This window comes from Gracilinanus agilis, chromosome 4, assembly GCF_016433145.1.
Source record: "Gracilinanus agilis isolate LMUSP501 chromosome 4, AgileGrace, whole genome shotgun sequence".
NCBI lineage: Eukaryota > Metazoa > Chordata > Mammalia > Didelphimorphia > Didelphidae > Gracilinanus > Gracilinanus agilis.
In genome coordinates, this window is record NC_058133.1 from 439,327,497 (window position 1) to 439,353,582 (window position 26,086).

At 35.6% G+C, this 26,086-nt stretch overlaps 1 protein-coding gene across 1 annotated transcript in view; it reads left to right on the forward strand.

The window, feature by feature from the left end:
- Positions 1 to 26,086, forward strand: part of FNBP1L (formin binding protein 1 like) — a 108,909-nt gene that overhangs the window by 37,675 nt on the left and 45,148 nt on the right. Inside the window, exons 3-6 of the mRNA XM_044672003.1 lie at positions 6,198 to 6,251; positions 8,049 to 8,196; positions 8,575 to 8,637; positions 12,675 to 12,779. Coding sequence (XP_044527938.1) covers positions 6,198 to 6,251; positions 8,049 to 8,196; positions 8,575 to 8,637; positions 12,675 to 12,779 — 370 coding nt within the window. The remainder of the gene's footprint in view (positions 1 to 6,197; positions 6,252 to 8,048; positions 8,197 to 8,574; positions 8,638 to 12,674; positions 12,780 to 26,086) is intronic.

Consider the following 26,086-nt stretch of genomic DNA (forward strand, 5'->3'; position numbering starts at 1 on the left):
ACGAATTCATGAAAACTATGACCAAAAAAAGAGCCTTATGATTTTAAGAAATCCTAAGAGAAAACTGTCCAGATCTCTTAGAGCATAGGCAAAGTGAAAATAGAAAGACTCTTGGTTACCTACCTCTTAAAAGAAGCCTCAAAATGAAAACTCCCAAGAACATTATAACCAAAACCCAGAACTTCCCACTTCAAATTAAAAATATTTAAAGCAACCAGAAAGAAAAAGTTCAAATACTGAAGAGCTGCAGTTAGGATCATACAAGATTTCACAGGTACCACTTTTTTTTTTTTAAACCCATACCTTCTGTCGTAGAGCTACCCAGCTGCCCCCCATAGCTACCACTCTTTAAGTGGATAGTTGAAATATGATATTCCAGAAGGCAAAAGATACAATGTGCAGCCAAGAATAATCCACCCAGTAAAACTGGGTGTAATCCTACAGGGGAAAATTGATTTTTTTAATGAAATAGAGGGCTTCCAAACAATCCTGATGAAAAGACCAGAGTTACAGAGAAACTTAGAAGTACAAATATTGGAGTCAAAGAAATGTAAAAAGGTAAACATGAAAAGAAATCAATGAAGGACTAAAAAGATATAAACTGTTTGAATATGGGAAATATACTTTGAGCCCTACTATCATTAGGAGTCTTAGAGGGAGTCTGGTTAATTAGAAGACCTGAGAGTAGTTCATTTCAACTGAATCATCTTAGAAGAAGAATGGAAAAGGAAATAAATGAGGTAGAGAAAGGGAGAGGAAACTTAGTGATTGGTTAACACTTGAACCTCACTCTCATTTGAACTAGTCAGAGGCAAGAAGAATGGATACACACATACAAAGTTGGGCACAGAAATGGATTTCACAAAATAGAGAGGCAGTAGAGGATTGGGAGAATGACTAGGAAGAAATAAGAGGGAGAGTAAATTGAGAGGAATTAGTCCTAAGCCAAAACAAACTTAATAAGGATGTACAAAAGTATTTATAGCAGCTCTTTTTGTGGTGGCAAAGAATTGTAGACTGAACAAGTTATGGTATGGTATATGAGTACTTTTGTGCTATAAGAAATGATATAGGGGGAGCTGCTAGGTGGCTTAGTGAATTGAGAGCCATGCCCAAAGGTAGGAGGTCCCGGGTTCAAATTTGGCCTCATATACTTCCTAACTTTGTGACTCTGGACTAGTTACTTAACTCCCATTGCCTCTCCCTTACAACTCTTCTGCCTTAGAATCAATACACGGTAAGATAGAAGGTAATTAAAAAACAAAAAAGATAATGTAGGGAATGGAACCTGGAGATTTTTTGTATCAACTGAGGCATAGTGAAGGGTGTGGAACAAGAGTGTACTGTATACAATGACAATAATATTGTGAAGACAAACAACTTTGAAAGAATAAGAATTCTGATCACAGTAATGACCAACCATTATCTCTCTGTGTCTCACTTTCCCTCTTTTGTTGTCTCTTGTGATTATAGACATGGCAATGTAGAAATTTGTTTTGTTTCACCATATAGGAATTTTATGGTTTTAATTTTCTTTCTCAATTTAGGCGTGGGGAAAGACTTGGGAGGAAGAGAAGACAGATTTTTGCTAATTAAGAAAAACTAAATTAAAAATAAATATTTGTTCTTAATAAATTTGGTGTCTAGATCACTAATTCAGTTGCTTTGTTTCTGCATAATTCATAGTATTCCCATTGTAAAATAGTTTCTGCCAGTGAATTTTGACTCTATATTCTTTAGAAGTGTATAGAGTTAGAAAGCATAAAACTAGAAAGATCACTTTGCCCAGCCTTCTCACTTAATGCTGAATAAACTGATTTCTAGAAAGGTAAAGTGATAATTTTTAAAGTAAATTTTGTACCAGAACTGGCGTCTCCAGTGTCCTTTTAGGTACTTCTTTTTCCTTTTTAATTCAGTTGATTAAATTCAAAGAGGATTTATTGAGTACTTTGTGCCAGGTGCCATGCTTGCTAGTTTGAAACAGTACTTGTCCTTGAGTCACCTACTGTACATTATAATTTATTTTTCTTTAAAAGATTTTGGCAGTGGCTAGGATTACCAAAATACAATATAAATCAAGAATAAAAACGGCCTCAGACACTTCCCAGCTGTGTGACCCTGGGCAAGTCACTTGACCCCCATTGCCTACCCTTACCAATCTTCCACCTATAAGTCAATACACAGAAGTTAAGGGTTTAAAATTAAAAAAAAAAAAGAATAAAAAGATGGAAGAACTAACAAGACAAATCATAAGAAACACCCCATATCATTACCACTAGCCTTTATCATCAGTTCCCATCCAATACAGCACATTAATTTTATGATGGCATACCACCAGACACAGTTTCACTTTAGTTTGAGCATAGATTCTTAACAATTTCTATGATAAAATACAACACAAACAGGTTATATATTGGCTAGCTGGCAACATTCACTGTCATTATTTAACTGTGGTGTTTTATCTTTAAAATTTAATAGGATCATAGATTTTGATTGGGAAGTGACTTTAGGGATCATCAAGTCCAGTACTTTAAATACAGATGAAGAAGCTGAGGCCCAGAGAGCTTAAATGAATTGCCTGGGATTCCACAGGTAGTAGAACTAGCCTAATATTTGAGATATCAGATTTTAGTGACTTTGAATCCTGCACACTGTCCTCTACATCATGTTGCCTCTAGCATAAATAAACGCTTAAGAGAATGTATGCTGTATAAGCTCTAGTTCACATGCCGTAAACCTAAACCAAAGAAATTTAGTCATCATTTTTTCCCTATCTTTAAAAAGTGTTTTTTGACTAAAGAAAAAGTACAAAAGAGTGTTCAATCCTGTGTGACCCTTTTCTACTCTTGAAAGGTCAATAACAAAGTGACAGAAAATTTAAACCTTTCTAGAAACCTTATTTAGGTACCGTAAAATGTGAGATCTTTGTCTAGTGACTAGTAACATTTTACTTGGAGAACTCAATAATTTCAGTTTTGATGCTGTTGTTATGATTGAGACCAGACAACCAGAGGAAGTTAGCAACTAAACAAAAAGATGTCCGAATGTCTCCAAAAGGATGTCTTTTTCCCAAGATAATCTGAATATAAATATAGCTCCTCCATACCACCTCCTCCATCAGAACTATAAAGTTAGCACCATGCTGAGTAGTGATCAAGAAATCCAATCAGAAATTATAACAAATTCTGCAACCTTTAGTAGATGTGGTACCCTCCCACCCCTTACCCCCTTTTCTAGGAAAGCCCCATATAGAGACTTTGAAAGTCCTGTGAATAGTAGCAGAGAGTGACCAGCAAATCAGTATGGTACAATGCTACAACTGACAGGGCTCTCAGATCCCTTACACAGAGAGAGGGCCTGTAAAGATCCAGAGCTCTAAATCTCAAAGATGGGGGGGGGGGCTGGAAGCTTAAGGGGAGGGCTTACATCAGTGATGGGCAACCTTTTGAGCTTGGTGTGTCAAAATTCGCCAAAAAAACGAGCATAACTTGGGTGGTGTGTCACTTGGAGAAAAAAAACCATAATTTTGTGATATTTATAGTTTAAATAACAAAAATGTATAATTATAACTTATAACTGTATTTAATAAACCAAAACAAGTAAATTAATATAGGTAGAATTGTCATCTGTAGTGCACAGTGTCTATACTACACTACAGCAAAATGTTTCATCCTCGGCATGTGGCCCCGTACATCTCTGTATTTGGCTGCATGTGGCCATGTGTCACTGAAAATGGCTACGTGTGTCACTGCTGACACGTATGTCATAGGCTTGCCATCACTGGCTTACATCCTAAGAAAGGGTTGCCAAAAAGCCTCAGTGGGGATCCAAGGCAAAATGAAAATGAAATTGGGTTGACCACTCCACCCTAAAGTATGTCAAGGGGCAGATTCTGGTCCTATTACCAAGCCCAAATTCATGAAATAAAAATTGGATGGATAAAATATTTTTATTAAAAATCTAACTACATAATAACTACAAGCATTTATTTCCATGGATGATGTCTGTGAAACTTGTACTCAAAGCAGAACTAGAGGTCTGGCATTGTTACTATTTCAGATCTCTTGGACTTACTGCTATGGGGAACAGGTGGTTTTGGTGGCATCAACAAAAGTGGGTCCTTTCTCAGTGGTTGATCCTTTTAGTGATGGCTATGAGACCTGGGCTAGAAGCAAGGCTGGTGGTCTAGGGCAGTGACAGTGAACCTTTTAGAGACTGAGTGCCCAAACTACAAACCTCACACCCATGGTTAGCCTCCTGCTTTATCCCAGACAGGGGAGGGAGGAAGTACTCCCATTGGGCTGCTGGCCAGAGGGGTGGGTGATCTCAGAAGTATCTTTCTGCTCCAAGATTCTGTGATTTAATCATTCATGTTTTCATGCAGATCACTTCAGTATTATATTTACCTCCTGATGTCTAGTTATATATCATCTACACTAACATGAATTAAGGTGTTTATATCGAAGGATAAGAGAAATGGAAAATACTGGCACATGGAACATTTCCAGGAATAGTAATGGCCTGGTGTTTCATTGTAGTAGAAGGGAAGGATTTAGAAAGTCTACCATGTTGATAGGATTCTAGAGATTAGGAGGACTGAAGGAAGATAAAATAAAAATACTGGAGGGTATCATGGTGGGGAGCTTCTCTTATGGCCAGTGTGATATTGTTTACTTGCAGTATGGGTTAAATAGACTTTTGTGGACTGACACCAAAACCTTGGCCACTATATGTATGTGTATACACATGTGTGTCTGTATATGTATAAAAACATGATATCTGTGGGGGAAATGGATTACAAGTCCCAACAATTAATTTTAAAATGGATTTCAGGGATCCAGTTTTATTTTGTTTTTTAAACTATGGACATTTCCTGTATTGCAATAAGGTTTGCCGGGATCAGTAGAATTAAGTATGGTTAGTATGGTAAAACTATCATGAAAGTGATTCTTGGTCAGTATTTTGAGAAGATTTTATTTATTTATTTTTTAAGACCTTAACTTCTGTGTATTGGCTCATAGGTGGAAGAGTGGTAAGGGGGTCAAGTGACTTGCCCAGGGTCACACAGCTGGGAAGTGTCTGAGGCTGGATTTGAACCTAGGACCTCCCGCCTCTAGGCCTAACTCTTAATCCACTGAGCTACCCAGCTGCCCCTTCATTTTGTTTTATGAACAAATAAAGGCCCTATCTGTTAGGGCAGTTTTATTGAGTAGTGTGATATTAATTGTTTTTAAAGTAGGAGCAACACATTAATTTTCTTTAAAGAGTGAATTGAGAGAGTAACAAGGTTTCACAAAAGCTGAGATATCTTTCTTGGTATGAGGAATGACAGAAAAGGGTCAAGGTACTTGATGCACTTAAGATATGAACAGGTTAATTATTACTTCACTGAAATAATGAATCAATACCATGGTATGAATACTAAATTTTGGAAGTCCTTGAAGCCCTTGAAGAGGTGTTTTAATTAGATTAGTAAGTTGTTGAAGATGTTTTAGTTAGAAAAGGGATAGTGAAAAATAAAATTAAAAAATTAAAAAAAAGAAAAAGGATAGTGTTCAAATATTTTTCATCTTTAATCTTGAGAAGACATCTTACCCACCTGTCTGTAAAAATTTGAGGTTTAGTTTGTATGAAAATGTACTGATTTGCTGAAGGTGATACTATTTCTTTGAAATGTATGGACTTAAAAGGAAGCAGGTAAGTGGCTGAGTGGATTGAGAGCCAGACCTAGAGATGGGAGGGCCCGAGTTCCAGTCTTACTTCAGATACTTCCTAGCGGTGTGACCCTAACTTATCCTCTATTGCCTAGTCCTTACTGTTCCTTCTGCCTTGGAACCAAAACACAATATGGATTCTAAGATGGGAGTATAGGTTGTTTGTTTTTTTAAAAGAAATATATATACTTATAAAGTCGCCCAATTTTTTGGTCCTTAATTTCAATGCTTGCATTCCCACATGACCAAGAAAATTTTTTTAAAATGCTATTAAGAAGTGAATAGTACATGCCACAAGGGGAGTGCTTTAGAGTAGTTATAGGAATGATTTGCAGTTTGTTTTGTTTCACTAGGAAATGTATGCAAATTATCTTCCTGTTTGTCTAACTATATTGTAATTATATAAGAATTGGAAACTTTTATAGTACTTATATTTAATTAATGTATTTATATAATTTCTTTTATTTCTTTCTCTCTATTTAGGAATTTGGTTAAGAAGTATTGCCCCAAGCGTTCATCCAAAGATGAAGAGCCTAGGTAAAACACGTTTTTTTATCTATTTATAAAACATCTGTTTATTTAACTTAACACTGTGATGTCATTATGCAACTATATATCTTGTAAAAAATTTTATTAATATACTTGGCATGAATTTTTTATAAATTCCTAATTCTTTTAATTATGATAATGTAGAGCTTTTGATACCATCAAACAAAAAACCAAAACAAACAAACAAATAAATAAATAAATAGTTTGCAAATAGTGTTAATAATACCTTAAAGGCTAAGCTAAAAATACAGGATGTTACTTCATAATGTTTACTAAAGAAGGAATAGGATTTTCTTAATTACAGGAAGAATAAGCTATTGAAAAAATACAATTTGAAGTAATTTGCCTTTTACCTTTTGTTTATGGTAACTTTATATTAAAGTTTCCAACAATATTTTAAGATTAATTTCATTTTTGTATTTTAAAAAGAAATTTCAATAATTTTGTGTTAAGGAGTACACATATTATGTGAAAAGGAACCTCTAGTTTCCTTTTATGAATATTACCTCTTTAAATGGACTTGATACACTACTTTCTGAAATAGTCTAAGAGAAAGTTTTCAATGTGGACCAAGGTTTTAAGGCTCAGGTATGTTGTACTCATCACACTCTTCAGAAGTAAATTTGACTAGATGATAGCCCCAATTTTTCATGCTTTGTTTTTTGTGATTTTTGCTTTATTCTTTTGAGAGAAAATATTCTCATTATTAACTAACTAGATAGAAGAGGTTTTCAGAGTATCTAATTATCATTCCCTGAACAGAATAAGAGAGAATGGAAATACAGCATGAGTTTCTTGACAAGTTCATTTGCATACAAGCTTAGATTTTTAAATGCTTCCTATTTTCAGTACAGTGTTCTAGGCACATGGAAGAGATAGAATGGTTTCTATGATCAAGTAACAGACATACAATAGATACATACATATATAATTTTAATTCAAATGTATACATGATGTACATAAATACACATAATCCAGAAATCCTTTAAAGAGGAAAAAAAAGAAAATAAACCTCCAATAGTTTCTGTTATATGTAGTTTTAATATAATTTTACCTTATATTAGAGGTCAGAATTATCAGGTTTGTAATAGATTTCTGAGCTACCAGACCACCATATTGGCAATATTTCACAATAATTAAAAGGTAATCAAAGTATAAGGAGTAGATCTATGTATTTTAATATGGTGACTCTCTTTGTTTCTCTCCTTCCCTCCACACACATTCTTTACCCTTATTTTTGCCCCCTTTATCCCCCTTTTTAGTGCCAACCATAATGGCACCTTACTTCCCTTCAGGAGATGGGCAGGCAAACAGGCAGCTGTGTCCAGAGCTGATACAAAAGTTGTCCTGTAAATCACCCATCGGGATGCACTTGAGTGGTATGATTGCAGGTTCCAACCTGACGCAAGCACATCATCTCTGCAACAAGCTCAGCTTCCAAGCCTAGGAACCCAACCAAGTTCATTCCCAAGGTCAGGCCAGTAATTTGACATCTTAAGCAATTACCAGTATGGTAAAAGGGACTACAGGTAGTATTCTTTTTTCTTTTCCACCCCAGGTATCCTTTTACTTAAAAATTAAGGTTGCTTCAAGAGGTTTGGAAATATATGTCCATTTAAAGGCTTGGTTTAGGATCTTCCCATTTGAAGTTCAATAAAGTTTAACCATAATTAAGTTGAATATATTAACGTTTGTCATCAGCCCAAATTCTGTTTCTACTTGACTGAAAATAGCCTCAGTGAATGAAAAAAAATCTGTTTTATCCTTTACATTTGTTTTTGACAGGTTTACCTCCTGTATAGCATTTTTTAACATCCTTAATGAGTTAAATGACTATGCTGGGCAACGAGAAGTAGTAGCAGAAGAAATGGGACACAGAGTATATGGTGAATTAATGAGGTATTCTCATGATCTGAAAACAGAAAGAAAAATGGTAATTACCATATTTTATGTCCATGTATAGTGTTCAAAATATTGTAATTGGGGAAAATTTCTTGCTTACTTAATTTTAATATATTTTTTCACCATGGGATGATTTTCTCTTAAACTAGAATTTTTAATGGTACCTTTGCAAGAGAATTTTACTTGCCTAATTTATACAATTCTTTTTAGTTTTAAGCACTAATTAATTTTATAAGATTATGCCAATTGATAACTTCAGAATCATTTACTATATCAAGGTATCACTTGAATAGAATTCTGTCTTGATTAGTAAAAAAAGCTTTTGAAAAGTTACATGAAACATTGTTAGAAATTTTTTATTTAGTTAGTTTAAAAAAAATTTCATTTTCTATCCCATTACATTTTTTAGCATCTCCAAGAAGGACGAAAAGCTCAGCAATATCTTGACATGTGCTGGAAACAGATGGATAATGTGAGTTTTAATGTTCACATGATTAATATGTAGTTTTGTTATAAAACCCTTTGGACCTTGTGCATATTTTGTATTCTGTATTTTTTTTTAGTTTGATGTTTCAGTGTAATATTGAAAGTCAATATTAGATTTGTTATTTAATAGCTTATAAAATAATAAACAGGATATTATGAATTGTGGATCCAAAATGGAACTCATTATTTTCTGCCTCCCAAATCTCCCACAGATAATCTTCTTTATTACCGTAAAGGATAGTGTCATTCTTCCTCCTCAGAGCCACAACTGAGAAGTTACCCTTATATTCCTTACTATCTTTCACCATCTCTATCTGGGGGTTTGTCAACCTTCACCTTTGCAACATCTCTCAAATGTACCCCTTTCTCTCCTCTGACACTGCCACCACTCTAGTGCATGCCTTTATCTCCTCCCACCTGGACTCTCGCTGTAGCTGCTGAGGGATCTGTCTGTTATAAACCTCTCCTTGTTCCAGTCCATCCTCCATTCAGCCACCAGAGTGATTTTACTCAAGTACAGGCCTTTCTATCTCTCCACATCCCACTCCCTCTCAAACTCTAGTGTCTTCTTCTCATCCTTAGGATCAAATACAAGATGCTGTCAAAACCCTTCATAACTGTCAAATCCCCTCCTAACTTTCCAGTCTTTTTATATATTATTTCCTAACACATACTCCTCAGTCCAGGGACATTGCCTTCCTGGTTGTCCCATAAACAAGGTACTTCTCTCAGCTCTCAGAATTCTCTCTGACTGGCCCCTATACCTGCAATACTTTCTCTTTTCTGCTCTGACTACTGACACTCTCCCCTGTCCCAACTATAATCCCACTTACAGGAAGCCTTTCTTAATCCCTCTTGATTCTAGTGCTTTCCCTTTTTGCGTTATTTCCTATTTATCCTGTATATAGATCGTGTATTTGTTTGCATGTTGTCTCCCCCATTAGATTATAAGGTTTTTGAGGGTTGGGACTGCCTTTACTTTTTTTGTGTCCTCAGCACTTAGTACAGTGCCTGGCACAGTCAGCACTTAATCAATGTTTGATTGTTGACTGATAATTTTATTTATATATCCATATGTCTCTCTGTAGATAGACACATTCTTTGTGTGATATGTATTTATTTGTGTACATTTACCTATTCTGAAAAAAATGTAAACTTCTTGAAGGCAGGATTTCTTTATCTGTCCCCAGCCCTGGGCATAGCAAATATTTAAGAAATGCATGTTGTCTGATGACTTAACAGATCTCTATATATAACCCTATATTTTGTCTTTTGCTTTTTAGTTTCACATTAACTGGACATCTCACAAGCTTCTCAAACTCAATGTTTTAAAACCCTTTTCCCCTAACTCCAGCCCTTCTCCCAGCTTCCCTCTTTCTTTCTAGTATTACATCATCTCTCCACCCATGTTAATAACTTTGGAAAAATCCTCAACCCTTCTACTCTTCTTTGTTATTCTACATGACTCTTCACTCTACTCTAATCTCCAATCCTTTGTCAAGAGACATCAGTTATGTTTTTTGTCACCTGTCTTGGATCCATCTTCTCTTTATTAATTTAAATTCTCATCCCCTCTTGTTTGGTCTTCTGTAGTATATTTCTATACAGATCTTCCTTGCCTTGATTCTGTCTCTCCTCTAATCCATCCTACACACACAGTGTAGCAGTGATCCCCCTTTCTGAGGCATTGGAATCCCTATTACTCTCCTGCTCTGTAAACTCCCAGACCTCAGGAACCAGATACACACTTCTCTGACTAGTTCCCTTTGCAAACCTATGTATTGTATTTCGTGCACTTAGAGCATATTCTGAGACTATCAGAGTACCAAAGGAGACCTGTTAACATAGAAAAGTTATAATTTTTATGTGTCTGTGTGTGCACATGCACCCTCTCTTCCCAATTCTTTTGAGGCTGTTTCTTTTGTCTTTATGTTCTATCTGGGTCCTTGTGTACTTTGTTTGAGACAGCAAGAATTATATTGAAATGAAAGGCTTAGCCATAGAATCCAAATTATTGTCCTGGGGTCCGATTGCAGAAATTCAATTTTATGAAAATTATTTTTCTCTTGTTTTAAGTGATCCAAATTTTTAAAAATATCTTTACTAGATTGGTTGTGATCCATTAATTTTCTTACAAATTGGCATCTTTAAAGGCCTGAATTTGCTAATTAGTTAATCAGTTTAGATACATTTTATTTATTTATATTTATTATTATGTCTTTGTTTAACAGAAGATGAAAATCAGATAATTGTTATTAGGATCATTTAAAACTTGGGGAGAAAAATATTTTGTGGCACATATAAATGAGTCAAATTTCACATAATATTAAAATATTCATTCAGAAAATACTAGTTAAATATCCATGTACTTGTGTGTCAAAATCCCAGGCCCAGAAAAACAACACTGAAACAAGGAAACAAATCCCCATTCTACTTCTGACCTTTAGTCCCTTTCTCCTCTTTTCCAAGTTTCTGTGGGCCTAGGTCTCACTAGTTTCTTAGTTTGAAGCACATCTGGCCACGCACTTTACTTCTTCCAGTAAAATGGAGGGCCAGAACCATCAAGTCTTACCATCTGCCCTGCCACTAAGCTGTCTGACTGTTGACATGGGCTAAGTGCTTAATAGATTCTTAATATTTCTAATGTGACCTGCTCTGTTCTGTTTAATGCTTTTCTCATTGACTTGGATAAAGACATAGATAATATGCTCATCATATTTGCAGGTGACTTAAAGCAGGAAAAAAACCTTAACACAGTGAAAGTCAGAGTCAAGATCCAAAAGGATCTCGACAGGCTAAGGACATTGAGTTAGATCTAACAAATGTAAAGTCTTGCATTTGGATATGAGAACATCACATTAAAAAACATAAGACTGGGGAGTCTTGAATAGATAGAGGTGGTAATGAAAAAGAACTGGGGGTTTCAGTAGAATGCATTGCTGACTTGGCTTGAGCCATCATTGTGATATAGCAGCCAAAAAAGCTGGTACAATCTTGAGCTTCCTTAAAAGAAATCTAATATCCAAAAAAAAAGGGGAGATGATATTTCCACTGTTTTCATTGTAGTTCTTGGAACTGTCCTAAAATAGAACAGCTGCTTCAAAAGGTAGTTAGTTCCTCCCTACGTCTGAAGTAGTAAAACAGAGGCTGTATGATCTAGAGCAGCATGAATTCCTTTCTTCTAGGGGTTGGATTAGATGACTACTGTTGTAAGATAAATTAATAAGGTCTTTTCATTTTCCTTTTTTTAAATTTCTTTTCTGTTTATACCAATGTATCTCTAAAACCAAAGCACCTGATCAGTTGGCAGAGAAAGAAATTATTCATGTTTCCTATCTTCATGAAAAATCTAGAACTGAATGTTCTGGTTTTATTATTGGAAGATAGGTAAACTTAGATGTTACCCTTAAAAACCTCATTCCAAGAAGGTTATTGATAGAAAAGTTTGAAAGTACACATAGCAACATTTCTTGTGAAATTTAAACAAGTGAAAATAAAATATGTGTCCAGTGACCGAGATAGAACTATAATGGATATTATTTGACAAAAGGAATGACAGATAGGAAGAATTCATAGAAATGAGAAGTCTTAAACATGAATACAGTGATTAAAGTAAAGCCAAAAGAACAACAGATAAAATGATAATAACATTTAAGTAAAGTCACTGTGCTAGGAGTTCTTAACTTGCTGTCCATGGACTTTTAAAAATAACTATATTTTAATGGAATTGGTTCCCTTTGCAAACCTATGTATTGTATTTTGTGCATTTGGAGCATATTCAGAGACAATCAGATTGCCAGAGGGGACCTATTAACATAGAAAAATTTACAAATCTCTGCTGTAGTGGAAGCAAACATTTGATCAGAAATAAAGGGGACCAGGATATGGCTTCTGCCTTCAAAAGCTAACTTTTTCAATGGCTAATGTTTAAGAAAAGTACACTGATTTTAATGTACATAATGATTTTTTAAATAAATAAGATCACTTAATTTTATAGTTGGTGGCATACTTTTATATCTGCAGAGTAAAAAGAAGTTTGAGAGGGAGTGCAGAGAGGCAGAAAAGGCTCAGCAGAGCTACGAAAGATTGGACAATGACACCAACGCAACCAAGGCAGATGTGGAAAAGGTAAGCTACCTAAAAATCAGAAACAATCTACTGACTTTGAAGTTAAAATGGCAGCATTTTCTGTAGAAGGGAGTCTGACATGCTCAGTCTTTGTGGTGATTTTTTCTCTGGTGTTTAAATGATTTTCTTTTTTTCATCCAGTAGATATTGTGTATTTGTTATTATAAAGTCACAATACTTTGAAGAGTTGTTGATTATTTTATGTGTCGTGTACATAGACATAGTTTTTGCTTTCATGGAGCTTCTGTTTCAGGAAAAATAAGATAGAAATTATGTCTAAGTAATTTAAAGATGAACGAAAGAATTTACTAGACAAAATAACAAAATTCATTTTGAAGAACAAAAGATCAAGAATACCAAGAGAATTAGTTTTCAAAATATATGAAGAAAGAGGGTCTAGCCATACAAATTTGAAAGTATACTAAACAATGATGATCATCAAAACAATCTGGTCCTTATGGATAAAGGAAGAATTTATGACCAAACAAGACATAGAGAATGTTATGAAAAACTAAATGAATAATTTTAATTACATTAAATTTAAAAAATTTTATACAATAAAACCAATATAGCCAAAATTAGGAAAAGAGCAAATTGGTAAAGAATTTTTATAGCAAATGTCTCCTTTATCAAATATTTAGAGAATTGAGTCAAATTTATAAGAATATACAGTATTCACTAGTTGATAAATGGTCAAAGGATATCAACAAGCAATTCTCAAATGAAGAAATTAAAATTATATAGTCATATATCAGGAAATGCTCCAAATCACTCTTTATTGGAGAAATGCTGATGTAAACAACTCTGACATACCACCTCACACCTATCAAATTGGCTAATATGACAAAAAAGGAAAATGATAAATGTTGGAGGGGATGTGGGAAAATTGGGGCACTAATAAATTGTTGGTGAAACTGCTAACTAATATAAACATTTTGGAAAGCAATATGGAACCATGCCCAAAAGGCATGTATATGTATATCCTTTCACCCAGCAATTCTGCTCCTGGATCCTAGAGAGATCAGAGAATAGTGGGAAAGGACCTACTTGTACAGAAACATTTTTAGTAGCTCTTTTTGTAGAGGCAAGGAATTAGAAACTGAAGGGGTTTTGAAAATGATGGGTCCCCCATCATTTGGGGAATGGCTGAACAAGTTGTGGTGTGTGATTGTAATATAATACTATTGTGACATAAGAAATGATGAAGAGGAAGAGTTCAGAAAAACCTGGAAAGACTTATATGAACTGATGCAAAGTGAAACTCATGCAAGACTGGGAGAATAGTGCATACAGGCCAGAAGGACCAAACTGTTACCGGCAAAACTGAGTTCCAAGATAATCCCAGTGGACTCATGGGGGAGGGAGGAGGAATTTTTTTTTTTTTTTAAAAGAAAGAACAAGCCACAAAAGAATTTATCCTTTTATGCCCAGACCTCATCCTAAGAGTCTGGGATAAAATTTTAAAAAGACAATCCCTTTCTTCAAAGACAGGAATAAATTAGGTTCAGACCAATACCTTAAGCCATATACCAAGAATAACCTTCGATGAATACCTGACCTAGATATAAAAGGTCACATCATATATAAATTAGAGGAATAAGGAAATCACCTTTCACATCTATAGAGAGAAAGGAAGTGTTTAAGACCAAAAAACCAAAAACAGAGTAAGAGAAGATAAAATGTATGCAATTGAACATTTGAAAATTAAAAAAAAATTTTTTTAATTATATGTTTAATTTAAAAACATCTAAATAAACAAATGAATAAAAAATTATATATTTTTATTTCATCACATTTATTATTTACATAATATAATGTATATTTGTATATTATATAATTTCTATTAATATGTAATATGTTAATATAATAAATGCACATTTATTATATTAAAACGCATATTTATTAAGCACATACAGTTTGTTTAAAAACATGTGAATTATATATGTGTGCTAATATAAACATTCTCTGCTTTTGAGTTCCCTTTGGCTTTATTTTACTTTGATACTTTTTTCTCTTGATTTTCTGGCAGTTATTTTTTAAAATGTAATCATAATATTTATTATTCTTATTCTCTTTTTACCTCTTCACATATTTCTCTTATTTTCTTTATATTTCCAATAAATTGAAATATCACAATCTATTCAGCCATTTTTTCAAATCATTGCATTTGCATTATTTCCAGTTATTTTGTCATTACAAATAAAACTTTAATGAATATTTTTGCATGTATATACACAACTTTTTGCCCTCTCAATAATGCCCTTAGGGCCTAATCCTAATAATGGGATCCCTAGATCAATGAACATGGACAACTTTACAACTCTTAATGTATATTTCCATCTTGTTTTCTAAAAAACAATTCATAGCTGCTCTGGCAGTATAATAAAATATTAGGTCTGTTTCTCCATATTCCTATCAGAATTTCATTTGATCAACTTAACCAGTCTGGTTCACAATTAATATACATTTCCTGAATTATATTTATCTAGATTTAGTCCTTAGGCAGCACACACAATCTGTTGCCAGGACCATATTCTTTTCAAAACCAAGTCTTTTCAGCTTGGTCATACCCAGTAGAACTTTTGTTTCAATGCTATAATCCCTCCCAGGAATGCATTATTACCTCCATAGTATGAAGAGCATTAAAGTAAGACTTTTGCAGAATATTTATGCTCTTTAAACCCTTTTTGTCTCATATGCTTAGGCTTAGTTCTGCTACTAACCTCATTCAATAATTATGTGGTCGCTTTCTAGATATCTATCATATTTGTTTAAGATTCTATTCATCTCCTTAACTTCTTTCTTCTGATTGATTTTTTTGGTTTAGATTTATCTATTTGTGAGAGGGAAAAATTAATGTCCCTCATCATCATTATTTTATTATCTATTTCCATCTATATCTCATTTAGTTTTTCCTTTAAAAATCTGGGTGCTAGAACTCTTAGTGCATACAGGTCCAATGCTTCATTATGCATAATATCCTTCTCCCCAGCCATAATATAGTTATCTTGTTCATCCCTTCCATTTATAACCGGTTTAGCCCCAAGTCTGTCATACATCATGACTGTCACCCCTGACTTCTGTGGATCAGCTAATGTGTAATATATTCTGCTCTAGTCCCTCACCTTTACTCTGTGTTTCTCCTATTTTCAATGTGTTTCTTATAAACAGCTGTGCCTGCCTGTGTCCACACATTAATATATTCGTGGGTGGATACCTGAGAAGGAGAATTGGAAACTGAGGGAGGATGAGTGAAGAAAATAGAAAGAGAGAGTATGCAACAAGGGAACAAAGATTCAGAGACAATGGCTTCAGGAACATGGGATTCAGCATGCTTGCTCTTCTGATGGTGGTAGAGAGAGAGAGAGAGTTGCACATGTTCCCAAACTTTTATTGGGGTGTCAAGGAATGTGGAATGGGAGGTAACTAATGAACATGTGACATGGTATAGGATTCAACAGTGGTTCAATAGCCAACCACATGATCAAAGAGGAGGAGGTTAATCAAACACGTTAGCTGTAAAGGAATGTGGTCTTTTAATAAAGTGTTAGCTAGGACCATTTGTCTCTGCACAGGAATTCTCTTGACCATATGGTTTGGAGAGTGGTTAGGATTTACAGAGTACCAATTACATATAATGATCCAGAAATAAAATGACCATGAGTCTGATACTTGAGCAGATAGGTTTCAATAACCATGCATGAACAATACTTTCAAGATGATAATATACCTGGTATGCCACATATCCCCCTTTTTGTTTAAATATTAAGATGAGAGTGTGTAATAGTAAAAAAGGAAAAAAAAATTAACAAAACAATATCAAAGAAAAATAAGTATAACAAAGAAAAATACAAAATAAAAAGTGATTTCTAAATTAAAGAGTAAAATTAAGCCAAAAAAGCTCATTTAAGACTAGTAAAAATAGTTTAAAAAAATAACAAAATAACCTTAAATCACAAGTGATCCTGAATTAGTGTGATATTATTCCGACAATCCTGTAGGACAGGTGTATTAATATAGCATTTTATCCATGGTCAGCCAAGACTAAAGAAAGTTGCCTGATCCTAAAATATAAAGGACTATGTGATGATATAAAAGGGAAGCATGAATCCATGGTCTGATATTAGCTTCAGTTCAGGGATCTTAGAGCCACAATGATAGTTACACCTTTGGGTCAAGGAAGTCCCGCATCTGAGATTTGTCAGAACACTGCTTCCTCGAACATTCAAAGGAGTGCATTGCCTTGGATTATCTTTTCATAGATTCCATAGGCATAATTAATGTCTAATACCTTGAGTATGATGACAGTGCAGATTTGCTCTATTGTAATCCCCCTTTTCTATAATCAGACCTAATTGTTGGCAGTAGTCCTACAATACTTATTATTTATTATTAATTGGCAGGTTTCTATAGTCACAAGCTTTTGAGTAAGCATCTATATTAAAGCTTATAGATATTGTAAACTTATTTTTCAGGATCAAAATAATACTGCTTCTAATATACTACAAGTACTTAGAAAAAAAAGAAAATATATAGGAAGAATAATATGAAAAAGTAATCAGGGGAAAAAGAAAATAGAAAAAGATAAAAATCAAATGACTTTTTGAAAATAAAAATGAAATTAATACCAAAAAAAATTAAACTCATGGCTTACTTTCCGTGTGGCAAATTTTTTTAAGGAATGGCAATTTTTTTTTTATCCATTGTATAACACAAAGGACTTTCATTCCAATAATGATTTCAATTTCCCCAATGGAGGTTGACCAAAATTCACAGTGTTGGTTTACAAGATTTTTCACTATGTAAAAACTTTTCAAAAGACATTAGTACAACAATTAATGCAGGTTTGTTAAAGAGACCTAGTATTCCCATGAACATAACATTCTGTTTGGTTGTTGCTCTACATCAGCATGTTTTAAATGATGAGAATGATGAGACATTGCAACTTCTGGTTGCATATTTCTGATTTATGCCTTATTTGACCATCCTGTTCTGCATAGTATAAATAAACCAATTAATTTGATAAATGAAGACTATGATAGTACCATTGCCTGTCAGATTGATTGTACCAAACCAATTTTTAGGGTTAATAGAAGCTAAAGTTTCTTCCCATTTGACAGCAATTTTTACAGCTTCTTGCTCATAGACAATTTGGTCTAATTTATTAATTTCTTGTTGTAAATACATAACATCCAATGTGCTGTTATGATGTCCCCAAGCACCTTTAATGTGCTCTACTACAGATTGCCATTCATATGAGACATTATCATATTTTAAAGGTGTAATACAAAACCCTGTTTGGTTGAAATGACATGGATAAGTAATTCTAGTGTGTAAAGCTTCAACTTCTTTTCCTAGCCAATATACAGCATCTTTCAAAGTTTCTAATTCATCTTTTTTTTTTTTTACTTTTTTTTTTAAACTCTTAATTTCTGTGTATTGGCTACAAGACAGAAGAGTGGTAAGGGTGGGCAATGGGGGTCAAGTGACTTGCCCAGGGTCACACAGCTGGGAAGTGTCTGAGGCCGGATTTGAACCTAGGACCTCCCGTCTCCAGGCCTGACTCTCGATCAACTGAGCTACCCAGCTGCCCCCAATTCATCTTTAAAAACAAGATCAAGACTTTTTTGTATGTGCCAAAGTTCAGATGAATTAGATACAACCTCTTGTATGAAACCTTGGTTTTGTATCGAGTTAGTCAACGTAATTGATGCTGTAGTTAGTGCTGTAATTATCTCAATGATGGAAACTGTCAATACAAAACGTTTGGAGCGACATATAATGAGATTAAATGCTTTTTGAACGAAGCTAACAGTTGGAATAGGTGCCCATGTCTCCGTAAGATTCACAGGTAACCACACCAGTGGTGGTGGTACATAATAGCTACATAGGCATTGTCATGAATAGAATTTATACATTGATGTAGATGACAGTTTAAGCATTGAATTTCATACAATCCCTTTTCATTTATAGTTATGGAAAGTGTACTACCTACTAACATTACATAAGGAGTGAATACACAACTGTGATGTTGATGTGAGTGGCATTTTCTAAATTAATTCCACTCTTTGTAATATTGACCTGAAATTTACGAATTGAATGGATGGCAGCTATGATCTTCCACTGCGTATTTTGAATAGGACCTGCTTCTTCAGTAGCAAGTCTGGGGCCTGCTAGATCACTCTGTGTAAATCCTTCAATCTTATATTTTGTTGTACATGGAATGTGCCACTTTTCGTGTCCTCTAGTTCCATTTGGACGTAACAATAGATCATAAAATCCACAATGTAATTTAGGTCCCCAATTAAAAATCTCAAATCTAATTTTACTTGACATCTCTACCTTTCTAGGATTGGGAACAGAACAATCTGACCATGATAAATCCCTGTGCAGTGTTTCTACCTGATTTAAACACAATTTTCTATTTTCAGGGTGGCTAGGTCTGTGTGGTGGTTGATAGATTCTATCTCCTCTTCCTATGGCAGCCATACCAATGCCTGTATAACTGTTATCAGTAGCATTTCTTACAATCCAAGTTTGAATTCTACGAGGTACACAAAATGAATTATTTTTGTCAGTACGTAAAGAAGACATACAGAATGGAGGATATACAGTAGTACCTGAATAATTGTAGCTAGCCCCTTCTGATTCCATGGGAATCTCTTTGGCTAAAATTGGGTGTGGGAGCCATCTGGTGTCATTAACATACACAAATGGGGGTTTGTCCATCCAAGTAAACATTCTTAATACTGGAGGTTTAGGTATAATAGACCAATAGATTTCAGCATGACAAGAGTTCATCAAAGCAATAATAGTGAATAATGCGAAGAGAGTTTTAATGTCAGTCCTTGGCATGTGTGTAGTCACCAGTGAGCATCTCGCCAGGTGTGTTGTGAGTGTTGCTGGTGTGCAAGTGATCGATGTCATCTGTGGTGTTTGTCTGCTTCTCTTCCTGATCCTGAGCTGTATGTAGTGGTGTGCTCGGTCCTGGATGCATATCTGCTCCATCTGCATCTGGATCTGGTCCTCTCCATGGTTTGATGTGCTTGGTGGGTGTCCAGATGTTTCCATTATTTGTGGAAATGCAAGCAAACCCTGGAACCAATGTTATCATCCTATTGGGTCCCCTATAGTCTTTTTCTCCTGGTAATCTCCAAAAAACCCAGGGCTGCTTTACAGTGTAATCCTTTTCGTTACACTCAAAATGCTTTTGCATAGGAGTAGCAGACAGTCCTTCTGGGATGGAGAAGTGATTGATGGTCAGGAGTACCATTTTTAATAATTTATTTGGATTGATAGGCTTAGGTTTTGTGATATTGCCTTCATAAATTACCTGGTTATTCTCCTTTTTGTTTTTGAATTTGTGCTTTTAGAGTTCTGTTAGCCCTTTCCGCAGTAGCTTATCCTGTGGAGTTACCTGGGATCCCTGTCTTATGTGATATATTTCATAATTTGCAAAATTCTGCAAATCTTTTGCTGGTATATGCAGTTCCATTATCTGTTTTAATCTGTTTGGGAATGCCCAAATGTGTAAATGATTCTAAAAGATGTGCAATAACATGACCTGTTTTTTCTCCATTCTGAGCTCTAGCCCATATAACATGAGAAAATGTATCGACAATTACATGTATGTATTTTAATCTTCCAAAACGAGCATGTGGGGTCACATCCATTTGCCTTAGTTGATTAGCTTTTAAACCTCGGGGGTTCACTCCTGCTGGAAGGGGAGTGGAAGAAAAAGGTGCACAAGAACTACATTGCTGAATTATTTCTTTTGCCTGTCTTTTGGTTACATCAAATTGAGATTTAAGAGATTTGGTATTCTGATGTAATAGAGTGTGAATTAACCGCTTCTTGAAAGGCAGAGGCTACTAATGCATCCACTTTTGAATTTCCCTCAGTCAGAGGTCTGGGGAGGTTTGTGTGAGAACAAATGTGTGTTATGAAAAATTTGTTCTGTCTTTTCAGGATTACAGTTTGTGTGGTATGAAATAAAAGGAATAATTCTTCATCCTGGATAGGTTTGATTTTTGCAGATTCTAAGGAGTTAACTAAGTTTACAACATTTTTCTTTCTTTCTTTTTCTTTAAACCCTTAACTTCTGTGCATTGGCTCATAGGTGGAAGAGTGGTAAGGGTGGGCAATGGGGGTCAAGTGACTTGCCCAGGGTCACACAGCTGGGAAGTGTCTGAGGCCGGATTTGAACCTAGGACCTCCCGTCTCTAGGCCTGGCTCTCAATCCACTGAGCTACCCAGCTGCCCCCCTAAGTTTACAACATGCAAGGAATCGCATATGGTGTTGCAGGGTTCTCTGACATGCTTAAGTACAATTCTGACTGCTGCCAATTCAGCTTTTTGTGGAGAAATGTGTGTGCAACAACATCACATGATCATTTACAACTGCTCCTGCCTTACTATTTTTTGATGCATCAGTGAAAATATTCACAGCATCAATAATAGGATGCATAGATGTTATCTTTGGAAAAATAATAGGAGTTAATTTTATAAATTGTAATATTTTATTACTAGGAATATGATTATCAATCTGTCCTGTAAAATCTGCAAGAGCAATTTGCCATGGTAGGGACTGTGCAAATAAATTTTGAATTTGTTCCTGTGTGATAGGGAGATGAATGGTATCAGGATCACAACCAATGAGTTGTTGAGATCTTTTTCTGATTTGAATAATTAGTAGCACTATAAGTTCTAAATAACTAGTGAGGGATTTAGTTTGTTGATTAGATAAATGCAATCATTCAATTATGTGGTCCCCTTGAGGTAATGCAATGGTGGGTGTGTACCTTGTACTTATGACTGAGGCTACTAAAGGGAGAGAAGGGTCAATTCTAAATAATCTGGCTGTTGACAAAGCTGCTTCTACCTTTTTTAATTCACTCAGCCTCAGGTGAAAGTACTATGGGTGAGGAAAGTGAAGGGTCACCCCTTAGAGTGACAAATAAGTGTTCTAATTATCCTGTTGTTATTTTCAGGAAAGGCCTAAGCCAGTTTATATCACCCATTAATTTTTGAAAATCATTTAGAGTTTTTAGACAATCCCTATGAATTTCTATTTTTTGTGGCTTAATTTCTTGTGAGTAAGCAAATGTGCCTAGATATTTATAAGGAGGTTTAATTTGAATCTTCTCAGGGGATATTGCCAGGTTTTTTTTTTTTTTTAAAGCTGCTTCTGTGTCTGCTAGCATTTCCTGAACTATGCCATGGGATGGCGCTGCAAGGATGATATCGTCAAAATATTGGCAGATATATTCCTTTTTATATTTCTCCCTTACTTCTTCCAGGGCTTGGGCAACAAATTTTTGACACAATGTGCTGCTGTTTTTCATTCCTTGAGGTAATATTTGCTATTCATAGCGTTTAAAAGGTGATTTGAAATTTATAGATGGAACCAAAAAGGCAAATCTGTGGCAGTCCTCTGGGGATAGAGGAATGTGGAAAAAACAACCTTTTAAATCAATCACTATAAGATTCCTATTCATGGGAATGGGGCTAGGGGAAGGGATGGCTGGTTGGTGTGTTCCCATATCAAGCATTTGTTCATTAACTTTCCTTAAATCATGTACTAACCTCCTTTTCGTTGACTTTTTGGGGACTAGGAAGATAGGTATGTTCCATGTGTTGTTGGACTCTTTAATGTGCCCTAAGTTTAGCTGTTCCTGTATTAATTCATTCAAATGGATATAGGCTATTGATTGACCCATACAGGCTTGGGATGAATCCAAGTTATTGGATCTGCAAATTTGGTTGTGGGGTCCCTTACAGACCCTAAAAACTTTGTTTGTGTCGAATTGGATGTGGTTAGTGTCAAATTCATCTCAGCCAAAATATCTCTACCCCAAAGAGATTGTGGAATGTCTAAAATATAAGGCTGAAATATCCCAGTGTGGCCTTCATCATCAGACCATGATAATTCTCTGGCTGATTGTTGGATTTTCTTGGGAACCCCAATGCCCACTAACTGATGCTGAGGGGAAGTTGTTTCCCAAGATTCAGGCCAATCATTTATGGAGATCACTGACATGTCGGCTCCAGAATCTAAAAAGCCTATTATGTTTCATTTTCTACATAAAAGGACATGATTAACCTGATCCTAGTAATTTTTTGTGTCCAATATAATTTTGGAATTTGTGTTTCAAAGTGCTCTGTTTCCTTATTGTCCTTTTTAATTAGTGAAGTTCTAAAGGCAGTAAAAGTAATGTGGCTATTTCCATTCCTTTTGTGATGGTATATGATGAGTTAGCTCTTGCTAGGATACTGACTTTTTCCTTCACTGATAGGTCTATCACCTGAGGTAAGATTTCTAAGCCTTGTGAAAGTAAATTGTGTTTGCCTACTAACAAGCCTATATATTCTTGAGAAGCAGAGAAGTTAAGGTTTGTAGGAATGGGGCAGAGTCCCATTTGAGCTGTAATTACTAAATCTGAATCTGCATTGACAGTAAAATTTGTCTCCTTGTGTGTCAGAGAATTTATGGCCTTTTCACATTTTTTAGGAAGGGTGGCCTTTTTTCTGCCTCAAATTTGCCCTGGGCCCGAGACCTTCCCGGAGATTAGTTTTTTGAAAATTGTGTAGGAGCATTGTGGTTTTGATTATTTAAAGCTCTGTCCCTACATTGAGATGCCCAGTGACATTTTGGGCATATACTGAGAGGAGGCTTTGGTTGTAATTTGGGGCAGGACTTCTGAAAATGACCAGTACAGCCACAGACAAAGCAAGGACCACTGGATTTTTAAAATTTGTACTGCTAAGGTATTCTCATGTTCCAATGTGCCTATGTCTTGGCAGGCCCTTATGAAATCCAATATTGAACCTGTTGCCTTAATGGGAGCCAATGCCTTCTTTGAATCTGAATTAGAATTTCTATAGGCAAGATCCTTTAAGAGAATTTCTGTGGCTCCTTCATGAGGAATTTGTCGTTTTATAGCAGTAGACAAGCGATCTACAAAGTCTGCAAAGTTTTCTGATAGCTTTTGTATAATTTCTGTATATGAATTTGCCACCTTTTCTTTTGATGGCAAAGATTGCCACGCCCATTTTGCTGCCAAGGCAATTTGACTATAGGTCTGTTCTGTATATAATATCTGCCTATCAAGGAGTGCAAAGTCTCCTTGACCTACTAATTGATCATAAGAAACATTCAATCCAGCTTGTCTATTGGCTCTGGCCTATTCTTTACATAAATCTTGAAATTTTAATTTCCAATGTAAATAATCATCACCATTAAGTGTAGATTCTGCTAAGACGTCTCCTGCAAAAAACTGTTGGCTAATATTTCTAATGAGTGCTATAGTGAATGGAGCTGTATTTCCATTCTGAACTACACTGTCTCTAAGCACTTTAAGGGTTTTGAATTCAAAAGCTCTGTGCTCTTGCCAATTGTTCATTAGGGTTCTGAGGATTGTTACAGGGTATGCTAGGAGTTCAGCTCTTTCTTCTGGAGGTACTTTTTTGTATCACCTGTCTGACTGAGGTGACTTTATTACCTTGAGGTGTTAGAGGTGGGAAAGGAGGCTGTGTGGGAAGAGGGGAGTTCGCTGTACTGGTTAAAGGTGGTGGAGGGAGAATGTTAAATGGAGCGGCAGAGAGTGGGGGAGGAGAAATAGCTGTATTTTCACTAACTGCATCTGGGATAGTGGTGGGGGGAGTAGGTGAGATTGGAGAGTTCATTTGAAATAAGTTAGGGTGAGTGTACCCATGGCTTTGTTATTGGTAGGCAGTGCTGAAGGTGGAGGTAGAGTGTGAAAGGAAGGGTCTGTTGCATGATGAAAGGGTGGGGGTGGGGTAGATGAGTGTGAAAGTTTAGAGTCTGCTGGTGAGAGCAATGTTGGATCCAGAGTTAAAGGAGAAAAGGAAGTAGAAGGAGGGTACAGATAGTGAGGAATGAGGGCTGGGAGATTCTAAAGGTGTTTCAGATTGATCCATGGAATCTCGGAGAGGGTCTGCTGCTAATGCCATCCGTACAATATTCCATGTGTTCTTTATATCTTAAGATAGTTTTTGTTCCTTATCCTGATTTTGCTTCATTATCTGACCTATTTGATCCCATTCTTGTGTAGTAACTACGCCCTTTAGATGGAAAATTGGGATGAAATTTTAGGATAACCTTAATTAGTGTTCTGAGCTCTGATATCTTAATTCCTTTCTTTTGTATTAAAGACTTCAATAATCTAATATAACAAGTATGAGAAGACATTTTTTTGACCCATCCTCCAGACTGGTACAACTCACCTCACTGGCCAATGAGCAGGTCTGCTGTGCTGTTTCCAACCTTGAGCCAAATATGTCTTCCCAGGTGCTTTAAAATCCACTCTTGGGCGCCATATGTGCCTGCCTATGTCCACCCACGAATATATGTGGACACAGGCAGGCACATATGTCTCATACTTGAGTAGATAGGTTACAGTAACCATGCATCAATAATACTTTCAAAAATGATAATATACCTGATGATATGCCACAATAGCACATTGTCTAATCCTGATTTTTTTATCTTTTCTACTATCCATTTTTTTCTCATGGTTGAATTAATCTCCTTTACATTCAATATCAAAATTACTAGCTGTGCATTTCCATCTCCTCTATTCCTCTTTATTGTTAGTCCCTCTCTTCCTTTCTTTCCATTCTATTCTTCCTCAGATGTCCAGTTTCCTTTGACCAGTGCCTCTCCAACTCATACCCCTTACCAGAAATCCTCCTGTATCCTCTCCCCTTACCTTCCTAGTTCCAAATTATCCCACCTTTCCAAAGATCTCTCCCTTTCCCTTTTTCCCTTACCTTTTAATTCTATACTTATCCAGCCTTCTAAAAATTCCTTCCTTTTATCTTCTCCACTCCTACTTAAGTGCTATCTAAGTGTACTCCTACTTCTTGGAATGAATTTGATTCTAAAAATTCATCCCCAGTCTTGTCCTGAGTCCTTACCTATCCCCTCACTTTAACCCCCTACTTCTTGATATATACACCCCTCTAGGTATCCCTTCCTTTCCTCCTCCTATCCCCTTGCCCTCCTTTCTCTTAACCTACCCTTCCTTCTCTTAGTCCCTCAGTCCCCCAAGGAGACTTCTAGTCCCTTCTTTATCCCATCCCCTTTCTCTCTTGTTTCTTTGCATATTAAGAAGATTTTTACTCTTCTAATTCTGTATGTTTTCTCTTAATCCCAGGTTTGGTGAGAGTAGGGTTCTGGTACTACCAGCTTCTCCTTCCCTTCTCCATAGCAGTTCCTCCAACTTTTTCTTTCTCCATATGAAATAGTCATTCTATCCTATCTTCTCCAGATCCACTCCTCTGCC